At 43.3% G+C, this 13,237-nt stretch overlaps 1 protein-coding gene across 2 annotated transcripts in view; it reads right to left on the reverse strand.

Annotated features, from left to right (window-relative positions):
- Positions 1 to 900: 900 nt before the first annotated feature.
- The window catches only part of IL27RA (interleukin 27 receptor subunit alpha), a 62,113-nt gene continuing 49,776 nt past the window's right edge, over positions 901 to 13,237 (reverse strand). Inside the window, exons 9-14 of one of the 2 annotated variants that reach the window (XM_069767281.1) lie at positions 8,334 to 8,531; positions 7,376 to 7,477; positions 6,507 to 6,659; positions 4,825 to 4,953; positions 4,553 to 4,731; positions 901 to 2,334 (exon numbers count right to left, since the gene is read on the reverse strand). In XM_069767281.1, coding sequence (XP_069623382.1) covers positions 2,152 to 2,334; positions 4,553 to 4,731; positions 4,825 to 4,953; positions 6,507 to 6,659; positions 7,376 to 7,477; positions 8,334 to 8,531 — 944 coding nt within the window. In that variant the 3' untranslated portion in view covers positions 901 to 2,151. Of the gene's footprint in view, positions 2,335 to 4,552; positions 4,732 to 4,824; positions 4,969 to 6,506; positions 6,660 to 7,375; positions 7,478 to 8,333; positions 8,532 to 13,237 lie in introns of both variants that reach the window. The other variant, XM_069767279.1, reaches the window with a different exon arrangement.

The raw sequence follows: 13,237 nt of genomic DNA on the forward strand, positions 1-13,237 counted from the left end.
TCCCCGCTGTCTGAGTCTCCATCTAGCTCCTCCCCCTCTATATGTCTGCCTCTAGCTCCTCCCCCTCTGTATCTGCCTTTAGCTCCTGCCCCTCTGTATGTGTCTGCCTCTAGCTCATTCCCCTCCATTTGTGTCTGCCTCTAACTCCTGCCCATCTATGCATCTACCTCAAGCTCCTCCCCCTCTGTATGAGTCTGCCTCTAGCTCCTCCCCTTCTGTGTATCCCTCTATCTCCTCCCTCTCTGTCTGTGTCTCCCTATAGCCCCTCCCCCTCTAACTCCCTCTAGCTCCTCCCCCTGTGTGTTCACCTCTAGCTTCTCCCCCTCTGTGTCTGCCTCTAGTTCCTGCCCCTCTGTATGTGTCTGCCTCTAGCTCATTCCCCTCCATCTGTGTCTGCCTCTAACTCCTGCCCATCTATGCATCTACATCTAGCTCCTCCCCCTCTGTATGAGTGTCCCTCTAGCTCCTCCCCCTCTGTCTGTGTCTCCCTATAGCCCCTCCCCCTCTGTCTCCCTCTAGCTCCTCCCCCTGTGTGTTCCCTCTAGCTCCTCCCCCTCTGAAGCCGCATCTCTAGCTCCTCCCCCACTCCATGGAATCTTGTAAGCACCAACTGCTTTCTCCTATCTCAGTAATGGGAAATCTTTCTTTCGCTGAATACAGATTTTAAAGATCTCATGAATTAAGCAGATTTCTCTGATAAGATATATTACAAAGTTGCTTATTTTCATGTTTTCTATTAATTTATTAAATACAAATTAAAACAATGGTTACTCTTTAAGAATATTTTAAACCCCTTTAAAACCATGATTCCCCACCAATACCCTTGGGCAATACATACAATTATTGTAATAGAAACAGAAACCACATTCCACATTCTTGAAGTAAGAGTCAGAGACACAATTCTTACAAAAATGAATATTTTATCTCATATTTTCCAAAATATATTACACAAAAGTAAATCAGTGCACAATATTGTCCTTACGGGGACAGGCGGCCATTGTCACGTACGCGGGGTCTGTGCAAACCGTGATGAGGTGACACATGGAAGGAGAGCGCGTGAATCTCATCACAGATGGTGTAGGACAAGGCGAGCACCATTGTTTCCTCATACCTGAGATCTAACAGGACAAGTGGAGAGGACTCGTCCCTAGCAACATATCAAGTCAATAGGAAAATAACCCTGTACCCTATACTAAATAACACTTATACAATGAGGTGGCCAAAATGTTTCTACAGCAAGTGTAGGCAGCCATCATATATAATACAAGGTATTCAGGTCATGGCAATGACGGTGACCTGAGCCCATAGTCACTGGATTGGGATTAATTTGATTTTAAGGCCAAAATGTCAGATATACCTCAGTTTTGTGTCAATAGGCCCAATCAAGGTTAGACTGTCCACCAGAAACCCCAACAAAGTCATTCTGGACCATTGGAGGCCCAAAAGATTGCAAAACTTAAGGCCCAAACAGGGTCAATTTGGTTGAGCATCAGTCCAAACATGCCAGGTTGACTGACTAGAGACCAAAATAGGTAAGATTGGCTCTGCAGTGGTCCAAAAAGTGTCACATTAATCCACCAAAGACCAAACAGACAATGGTAAGTAGAGACCAAGATTCAGAAGAACATATAAATTGCTCAAATAGGTCTCCAAAAGATCAAACGGTCAAATTGGTCCACCCAAGTTCACCAAGTCCTAAATATTGCTCATAATGGCCCATAAGAGACCCAACCAAAGTCAGATTAGTCTACTAGAGGTTGAAAACTGGTCAGACTCACCTACTAGAGGCCCAAACACAGTGAGAGTGGCCCAACAGTGACCAAAACAAGGTCTCACTTACGGACCAGACATTCAAACAAGTCCAGAAAAGATGGCAACCTCATCAGATAGGCCGTTAAAGGCCCAAAGAAGGTCACACTGGCCCACAAAAAGCCAAACAGAGTAGGACTTGTTTACCAGAGGCCCAAGTAGGGTCAGACTTCACCAACAGAGACCCAACAGAGTTAAAGGAGATCTTTCATGTTTTTCAGGTCCAAGTGTATCTAATCATAACCCATATGCTTTGAATCTTGATGTGTCACGTTTGGTGTCCATTTCGGCCAGGTCAGATAACTTCATCTTCTTTCCATCATGGGCAGCTTTAAGTGTCCTTCAGCTTAAACCCATTACCTCCTCTGGGGTTGGCATGAAGTGTTTTTCATACCCAGAAGTAATGATAGGAGGCTTATTCAGTGGGGTTGATGGTGGTGATGGTTTTGGTGGTGGAGGTGGCGTTGGTGGCTGAGGTGGAGGCTCTATCTCTTCCACTACTGCAATGAGTGGGTTGAGGGAAACCTTTGGGAATATAAGCAGATATACATCATTAGATGAGAAACCTCACAAGTATAATCATCTGTGCACAGAGGTGTTATCTGTCATCGTCCGCCTCTGATGATAAGGAGTCTGCTGAAAAGTCTTCCTTTAAGCATGGGAACTATGGGTCTAAAAATGCCCCAGGATTTTTTTTTTATATGTATATAAATCGTAATATGAGAAATTGTTTATATATTTTTTTTAAGTTAATGTAACTCAAAAACCTGATTTAAGCAATGGGACATTTTCTCATGATATCTTCTCTTTATGGTGCAGGATTTCCTTAAAGTGTCAAAACCTCCTTGAACAATGCTGGCAAATTTCTGGCCTTGCAATTACAATGTCTGACCTCCGGAGGCGCTGCTCAAAGATTTCTCACATTATCTTATTTTGTTTTATTGTATTGAAGTCTCCGAGGAGCAGCTTGTTACAGACTCCCCACCCCCCATTTTAGGACTGGTAGGGTCGAGCCTCCCTGGGCTATGCCTTACATTAATTTAAGGTGGTTATCCATTGTTCCTGTGGACTATTATGGACAAATACTTTTGATTGTTTCCTAATCAGAGAACGTCATCCTCCCCTCCGCAATCCTCAGAGTACACAGAAATCAGAGTCTGCATTTTGTCAATCCTGTCTGAAACGTGCTGGGACAATGAAACGCGTGAGTCAGCATTACATATCGGGGAAGTGGGTGGATAATGACAGATGTCTGCTTAGTTGCTGTTTCCCAGCACGGACGAACGAGTGGTAAACACTCCCCACACAGAGCCCACATCAGCCATTCAAAACGCGTGGTGTCCTCTGTGTCCAAATATTGACATAGACTGTGAGCTCCGTGCTATCTATGTAGTGTACGTCAATGCTCCAGCTAGCTGTACCAGTAAACCCCATGGGGGGCGCTGTTATTGTCTACACATAAGACTAGGGCTGCCCAGTCTGAGGAGGACCAAAACTACGAAGTGACCATTCATCTCCGAAAAGTGCCCACTTACTTGAAGGGAATATGTTATGACAATTTTACTCCTGCCACAAGTTGTTTCTCTGTCTACGTCCTAATATGACAATACAAATTTAAGTAGTTTTGTAGAAATCCGATGTGTCAGCACTGAGAAATAAAGCTTTAAAACCACAAGCAAATTAGCTTAGAAGTGCATTGGGGGAGTGTCATAGAACTCTGTATACATCGACACGCCCCCAGTGCACTTCCAGGCTAATATGAAAGTTGTTTCAAAGCTTTATTTCTCAGCGCTGACACACTGGATTACAGGCTGCCCCCAGGGTTATGAACTAGTTATCTTCTGGAGCTTTGTTCGTAACCTAGATATGTATGCAAAAAGGAACATGGCCTGGAAGACAACCCAAAAAACTAACACTACCTCACCACTGACCACTCCAGTTTCCTTGCTGCTCACCATATGAACCTTTTCTTTCCATCGTAGGACGTGCCACATCACCTGGCCTCTTCACTGTAGGATTTAAGACCGCATCCAAGAAGTGGAGGTCACTCTGAGCATCATAAGGTCGCAGCATGAACATGATGACCTTATGATGCGCAGTGACCTTCAGGGCCTGGATGTGTCTGGAAGTTTTGGGGATTTGGCGCACTACAGTGGAAAGAAGAAGACTGGACAGAGAGCAGGGGGTGGCCTGAGAGCTTAGTATTAGTTTGTATTTTTTTAACCAATACTCACCTTGTCGTCCTTTCCTCTTCTTTCCGTTGCCTCGCATGACACATCTCCGGCCTCTCCACTATAGGACAGGACCTCACGGACGTCCAGGCCGAAGCTACTGCATGTCTTAAGGTTGCGATGACGACACGACCTTATACTGCACAATGAGCTCTGGCCTGGACGTGGCCGGGAGTCTGGCCTATAGTGAAAGATAGTGAGAGTCGTGGCGCGCGACGAGGGAAAGAAGACCAGAGAACCTCCAGAGAGGTCAGGCGAGGTAAGTATATTAAGTAGTTTTTCTTAAACAATGATTATTAACCATAGTGTGACAATCCTTCTTGCCTTTATACAAGATGAAACGGTACAGTAATGGGTGTCTACATAGTGCCAAATTTGATTACCCTTATACAAAGCGAACATCTGACGTTCGTAACTAGGGGTTGTACATAAGTCTGATGTTCATAAGTTGTGGACTCCCTGTACTTCAAGACAGATATCATTTTTATTAAGTTTTACATCATAGACATTACCTGATGGGGTTGCCACATGTTGACATTGGATGCCATGAAGAGTTTCTTAAATTTGTCTTCAGGTTTGGGGATTTTGGGCCAAAACTGAGTCTTACAATCAAAGAAACACAGAATGGTGCCACAGACTAAAAGTATGATGACGACCATAGGGACTATGAGCAGCACGTGATGTCGTTTTCCTGATGTTGAAGAGGAAAAGAACATGTTGAGGTGTCAGGACAGAATGTTGTATAAAACACATACTAAATTGGCAGACATTTTTGTGTACATGCCTGAAGTTGGAAATATCTTTAGGGGACTTGATTGTCCTTCACCTGCTCTAGTGGAAGCAGTCATCCAGATGGTATATACAGTCTCTGACAACAGTCCTGAGATGGTCTTGTTCCCACTGCCATTCGATACTAAGACAAACCATTCTTAACATTAAGTCATTCTTGAGTTAGCGAGGATTATGAGAAAAGTGATGGAGAAAATTTAAGGTTATGTTTATACCAGAAAAATTTGAAAAGTGAAAGGAACCTGTGAGGTGTGAATACTGAGTGCCCGTTCATATAAAATGGGAACAGTTATGGGCACTTACATGATGCTGATCACTAAATTAGGGTTTTTTGATATACCAATTATCATCAGTGACATAAGATAGAAATCAGAACAATTAATGCGGTGCTGATTAACTGTACACAATGTGAGGATATGGTTGTGGATAAATCTTTAGTGATAATAGTTATATAATATAATAAGGAACAGTGATGGGTACCTATTTGATTCCAAAGCTGAATGCTTACAGGGTTTGAGAAGAAACAGTAAGATCTATTTGTGTGGTTGTTTTAATATTGAATATGTCTTTATAGTATGAGAACAAACACTGGTCGAGCCTAGAGGACCTAATATTAACTATGCATACAGAATCAGAAGGTACAGTCATGGGTGACAATGATTGTTAAATTTATACAGAGTGAAATGGCAAACTAATGAGAGACTATGTAGTTCCAGTATTGATTAATTTTTTCACTTTTTACTTTTATTGGTTATTTACTTTCATACAGGGTGAAAAGATACAGTGAAGGGTGAGGTGTAAATTGTTTATATAGAAACACAGACGGGCGCTGATATGAAGCTAATGATAGTGGGGAATGCCTATGTGTTTCCAATATTGATTATTTTATACAGATTAAGAAGAAACAGTAATAGATGTCAATGTGTTACCTATGTTAGCTGCTTTTGGACACAGTGAGAAGGTACAGCATGGAATTCCTATGTAGTGCCAATGTTAGAATGTTGGTGACCTTTATATAAAGGTACAATAATGGGTGCCTATAAGGTGCCAATATTAGTTACCTTCATACAAATTGAGAAAATACAGTTTTGAATAGGCGCAAATTTTGGTAACCTTTGTATAAAGTGAACTGTTACATTAATGTGTACCCGTGTGCTGTCAATATTAACTGCCATTACACAGGCTGACAAGAAGCAGTCACACGTATTTTTTGTGTTGATTATACTCTCAAAAAAGTTTGCTAAAAAATCAATGATACCTACTGTATATACAACGTATAATGACTATGCATACAGACCAAGAAGATATTTTGTTAATTTTCTGTTTCAGTAGAAACAAAAAAACATAAAAAAGAATGTATATCAATGGGTGCCCATGTATTGCACCATTATTAGCTAATTTTACAAAAAGTGAATAGATATTATGATTATTATCCAGTGGGTGACAATCCTTCTTGCCTTTATACAAGATGAAAGAGTACAGTAATGGGTGCCTACATAGTGCCAATTTTGGTTACCTTTATATAAAGTGAAAAGGTACAGTAATGGGTACTCATATGGTGCCATTATTAGTTACTTTATACAGGGATGGGAAGAAACACTAACGTATACTTGGGATGAGTTAATTATATATATAGTATAAAAAGGATGGTAAAAGATGATGAAGTTGATGAAATACCTGTGTAACACTTATAGGTGTTGGTGCTATTTATATAGATGGTATAATGTGAAATTATTCCTCTCCTGTGCAGTCTTGGTATCTCCTCCCATGAGACAAGGATGTTTCTGTCAGAAAGATGGTGGCAGGTAAAATTTGGAGCAGCAGTAGGAACTGCAAAGTGAGAACAGAGAAAAAAAAATTATATTACATGATTCCATAAGAAGAAAACTCTCAAGTGCCTTCCTCCCATGTTCTGTGATGTCTGAATGACACCAGACTGAGAACTTCCATTGATTCATATCAAAAACTTGAGTTAACAGACAACACTGCCACCTGCTGTTCCTTGCAAGTATACATTTGTGAGTTACTACAGCGCCACCTGTAGTTCAACGTCTTAATTTTTAGCTTTGTATTAAGTTTAAATTTGTGTTCTCATGATGCATTTTGCAGAAAAAAAGGAAGCTTTGTTATGTAAGTATGCTGTGGATTTAGTCACTATTATGCCTGCAGATTCAGCTATTTGTTCAATAAGTGGCTTATTGTAAAACAAGTATGGATGGAAGAGGGGAGGTTCTGCGGACAACGATTTCGCCGTAGCCACATACAGACATGCTAAGCATCCATGTGTTCTCAATAGGGAGAGGTAACAATTTGGGCAGCGGCTTACCTCTAGTGAAAATGAAAGGATTGGGCACGTTAATATCCAGCATGCCCAACCCTTCTTTAGTTCCTCGAGAATGGACACCTCCATGCACATTACATGGCCGACTGGTTTTGGCAGCACTAATATAATATGCATGGTCGTCCTAACTTTTTAGACCTATCAACTATCCAATTAACTTCATCTTACATGTACCAGATCTATGACTGCGACCCTTGCATCTTACCCTCCTCTTGTCTATAGGCCTCTGTAGAGAAGATCCTGATGCAACTGTTATTGTAAATGACATTTACAGAGATGTAGTAAGGAATCCCAGGAGTAAAGTTACCTGCCGGAGAAATCATGAAGTCCATATAAATAGCTGAAAGAGATTTTATTATACAGAACGACATAAGATTACAGTGGAGATATAATATACACGATGAGCTCTAGCGCCAGGAAATATTACAAGAAGAGGCACAAATATATCAATAGGTAATACCACCGCACAGTTTTAAATAAATATCACTGTAATAAAAGTGCTATCTAGTGCCTAAGTAATAACACTACACAATGACTACATAATACCATAACACAGTGCCCAAATAATACCACTACATAGTGCTTAAAAATACCTGCACAGTGCTTTACAGTGCCCATGTAATAGCACTACACAATGACTACATAATACCACAACACAGTGCCCAAATAATACCACCACATAGTGCTTAAAAATACCTGCACACAGCACTATACAGTGCCCATGTAATAGCACTGTACAATGTTTAAATAATACCACCACACAGAGCTTAAAAATACCACAACACAGTGCTACCCAATGCCAATGTAATTCTACTATACAATGTTCAAATAATATCACCACACAATGCTCAATGATATCATCATGATGACAGTGCTCTCCAAGTAATACCACCACACAGTGCCCAAATAATACCAGTATGGCTGATCTCACAAATGGAAGCAGAGGAGCTGTGAACGGTTCTCGCTCCATCACAATGTGCGTTTTCCCTGATCTCTTCTTTCTTACAGCAGCCATTAATTAGTCACATGGTCACCCAGGCTCCATGGACATGCACAGCCCCTGCTCCTCCTGTGTGACACTGAGTCCTGATCTGGGGCAATGTGGAGATATTGGGGGGATGTATTATGGTTTAGATGATAAGGATGTCTGGTGAGACCCCCACCTGGAAGTACCACCGTCTCACTGAGCGCCTGGCGTCTAGTCCAGTGTACCTGGGTCTTCTCATCCTCTCTCACTTCTCTCCACTCAATTACGTAGTTCAGGACGTCATCAGATCTCACCCGGGCATCGCAAAAAACGTTGATTTTTCCAGATGAATCTCCACTGACTTTACAGTAAGAACCGGTTCCATTTATTATTTCTGCAATAACAATTATCCGAGAATGATCATCAAAGAAGAAGATGCCCAGTGACAGGAGGAGTAACAGGATAATGTACAGAGACAGGAGGAGTAACAGGATAATGTACAGAGACAGGAGGAGTAACAGGATAATTCACAGTGACAGGAGGAGTAACAGGATAATTCACAGTGACAGGAGGAGTAACAGGATAATGTACAGTGACAGGAGGAGTAACAGGATAATGTACAGTAACAGGAGGAGTAACAGGATAATGTACAGTGACAGGAGGAATAACAGGATAATGTACAGAGACAGGAGGAGTAACAGGATAATTCACAGTGACAGGAGGAGTAACAGGATAATTCACAGTGACAGGAGGAGTAACAGGATAATGTACAGTGACAGGAGGAGTAACAGGATAATGTACAGAGGCAGGAGGAGTAACAGGCTAATCTACAGTGACAGGAGGAATAACAGGATAATCTACAGTGACAAGAGTAGTAACAGCATAATCTACAGTGACAGGAGGAATAACAGGATAATGTACAGAGACAGGAGGAGTAACAGGATAATCTACAGTGACAGGAGGAATAATAGGATAATGTACAGAGACAGGAGGAGTAACAGGATAATATACAGTGACAGGAGGAGTAACAGGATAATCTACAGTTACAGGAGGAGTAACAGGATAATCTACAGAGACATGAGGAATAACAGGATAACGTACAGAGACAGGAGGAATAACAGGATAATGTACAGAGACAGGAGGAGTAACAGGATAATCTACAGAGACAGGAGGAATAACAGGATAATGTACAGAGACAGGAGGAGTAACAGGATAATCTACAGTGACAGGAGGAATTTCAGGATAATGTACAGAGACAGGAGGAGTAACAGGATAATATACAGTGACAGGAGGAATAACAGGATAATGTACAGCGACAGGAGGAATAACAGGATAATCTATAGTGACAGGAGGAGTAACAGGATAATGTACAGTGACAGGAGGAGTAACAGGATAATGTACAGTGACAGGAGGAGTAACAGGATAATGTACAGTGACAGGAGGAGTAACAGGATAATGTACAGTGACAGGAGGAGTAACAGGATAATGTACAGTGACAGGAGGAATAACAGGATAATGTACAGTGACAGGAGGAATAACAAGATAATGTATAGTGACAGGAGGAGTAACAGGATAATGTACAGTGACAGTAGGAGTAACAGGATAATGTACAGTGACAGGAGGAATAGCAGGATAATCTATAGTGACAGGAGGAGTAACAGGATAATCTACAGTGACAGGAGGAGTAACAGGATAATCTACAGTGACAGGAGGAGTAACAGGATAATGCACAGCGACAGGAGGAATAACAGGATAATCTATAGTGACAGGAGGAGTAACAGGATAATCTACAGTGACAGGAGGAGTAACAGGATAATCTACAGTGACAGGAGGAGTAACAGGATAATCTACAGTGACAGGAGGAATCACAGGATAATCTACAGTGACAGTAGGAGTAACAGGATAATCTACAGTTACAGGAGGAGTAACAGGATAATGTACAGTGACAGGAGTAGTAACACAATAATCTACAGTGACAGGAGTAGTAACTGGATAATATACAGAGACAGGAGGAGTAACAGGATAATCTACAGTGACAGGAGGAATCACAGGATAATCTACAGTGACAGGAGGAGTAACAGGATAATCTACAGTTACAGGAGGAGTAACAGGATAATCTACAGTGACAGTGACAGGAGTAGTATCTGGATAATATACAGAGACAGGAGGAGTAACAGGATAATCTACAGTGACAGGAGGAGTAACAGAATAATCTACAGTGAAAGGAGGAATAACAAGATAATCTATAGTGACAGGAGGAGTAACAGGATAATGTACAGTGACAGGAGTAGTAACAGGATAGTCTACAGTGACAGGAGGAGTAACAGGATAATCTATAGTGACAGGAGGAGTAACAGGACAACGTACAGTGACAGGAGGAATCACAGGACAATGTACAGTGACAGGAGGAATTACAGGATAATGTACAGTGACAGGAGGGATCACAGGACAACGGACAGTGACAGGAGGGAGCACAGGACAACGGACAGTGACAGGAGGGAGCACAGGACAACGGACAGTGACAGGAGGGAGCACAGGACAACGTACAGTGACAGGAGGGAGCACAGGACAATGTACAGTGACAGGAGGGAGCACAGGACAACGTACAGTGACAGGAGGGATCACAGGACAATGTACAGTGACAGGAGGGAGCACAGGACAACGTACAGTGACAGGAGGGAGCACAGGACAATGTACAGTGACAGGAGGAATCACAGGACAATGTACAGTGACAAGAGGGAGCACAGGATAATCTACAGTGACAGGAGGAATCACAGGACAATGTACAGTGACAAGAGGGAGCACAGGATAATGTACAGTGATAGGAGGGAGCACAGGACAATGTATAGTGACAGCAGGGATCACAGGACAATGTACAGTGACAGGAGGGATCACAGGACAATGTACAGTGACAGGAGGGAGCACAGGACAACGTACAGTGACAGGAGGGAGCACAGGACAACGTACAGTGACAGGAGGGAGCACAGGACAACGTACAGTGACAGGAGGGAGCACAGGACAATGTACAGTGACATGAGGGAGCACAGGACAATGTACAGTGACAGGAGGGAGCACAGGACAATGTACAGTGACAGGAGGGAGCACAGGACAATGTACAGTGACAGGAGGGAGCACAGGACAATGTACAGTGACAGGAGGGAGCACAGGACAATGTACAGTGACAGGAGGAATCACAGGACAATGTACAGTGACAGGAGGAATCACAGGACAATGTACAGTGACAGGAGGGAGCACAGGACAATGTACAGTGACAGGAGGGAGCACAGGACAATGTACAGTGACAGGAGGGAGCACAGGACAATGTACAGTGACAGGAAGAATCACAGGACAATGTACAGTGACAGGAGGGAGCACAGGACAATGTACAGTGACAGGAGGGAGCACAGGACAATGTACAGTGACAGGAGGGAGCACAGGACAATGTACAGTGACAGGAGGAATCACAGGACAATGTACGGTGACAGGAGGGAGCACAGGACAATGTACGGTGACAGGAGGAATCACAGGACAATGTACAGTGACAGGAGGGAGCACAGGACAATGTACAGTGACAGGAGGGAGCACAGGACAATGTACAGTGACAGGAGGGAGCACAGGACAACGTACAGTGACAGGAGGGAGCACAGGATAATGTACAGTGACAGGAGGGAGCACAGGACAATGTACAGTAATAGGAGGGAACACAGGACAATGTACAGTGACAGGAGGGAGCACAGGACAATGTACAGTGATAGGAGGGAACACAGGACAATGTACAGTGACAGGAGGGATCACAGGACAATGTACAGTGACAGGAGGAATCACAGGACAATGTACAGTGACAGGAGGGAGCACAGGACAATGTACAGTGACAGGAGGGAGCACAGGATAATGTACAGTGACAGGAGGAATCACAGGACAATGGACAGTGACAGGAGGGAGCACAGGATAATGTACAGTGACAGGAGGGAGCACAGGACAATGTACAGTGACAGGAGGGAGCACAGGACAATGTACAGTGACAGGAGGGAGCACAGGACAATGTACAGTGACAGGAGGGAGCACAGGACAATGTACAGTGACAGGAGGAATCACAGGACAATGTACAGTGACAGGAGGGAGCACAGGACAATGTACAGTGACAGGAGGGAGCACAGGACAATGTACAGTGACAGGAGGGAGCACAGGACAATGTACAGTGACAGGAGGGAGCACAGGACAATGTACAGTGACAGGAGGGAGCACAGAACAATGTACAGTGACAGGAGGAATCACAGGACAATGTACAGTGACAGGAGGGAGCACAGGACAATGTACAGTGACAGGAGGGAGCACAGGACAATGTACAGTGACAGGAGGGAGCACAGGACAATGTACAGTGACAGGAGGAATCACAGGACAATGTACAGTGACAGGAGGGAGCACAGGACAATGTACAGTGACAGGAGGGAGCACAGGACAATGTACAGTGACAGGAGGGAGCTGTCATGATCCCAATGGCAGGGGATCACTAAAGGACAAGCACAGATACAAACAAGCTCTAGGGCGATGGAACCTGAGCTGACCGCGACCCTGAACCTAACACACAAATAAAAGTAGCCGGGGAACGTGCCTACGATGATCCTAGACGTCTCGCTCCAGCCGAAGATCTAACTTCCCCTATTAGAAGAAACACAGACCTCTCTTGCCTCCAGAGAAATCCCCCACAGAAATAGCAGCCCCCCACATATAATGACGGTGAAATGAGAGGAAAGCACATACGCAGTATGAAAACAGTTTCAGCAAAATGAGGCCCGCTTAAGCTAGATAGCAGAGGATACAAAAGTGAACTGCGCGGTCAGCGAAAAACCCTTCAAAAAACCATCCTGAAATTACTTGAACTCATGTGCCAACTCATGGTACATGAGGAGCAATTTCAGCCCACTAGAGCAACCAGCAGCAAGAATCACATATCTGCAGGCTGGACTAAAAACCAAATAAAGCAAAACACCAAAACAGGAAAATCCAAACTTAGCTTGACCAGAAGGTTCAAGGAGCAGGGAGCAGAGGTAACAAGACACACTGGATACATTGATAACCGGCGAGGAAATGCCAGCAAAG

The sequence above is a fragment of the Ranitomeya imitator genome, chromosome 4 (assembly GCF_032444005.1).
Source record: "Ranitomeya imitator isolate aRanImi1 chromosome 4, aRanImi1.pri, whole genome shotgun sequence".
NCBI classification, from domain to species: domain Eukaryota; kingdom Metazoa; phylum Chordata; class Amphibia; order Anura; family Dendrobatidae; genus Ranitomeya; species Ranitomeya imitator.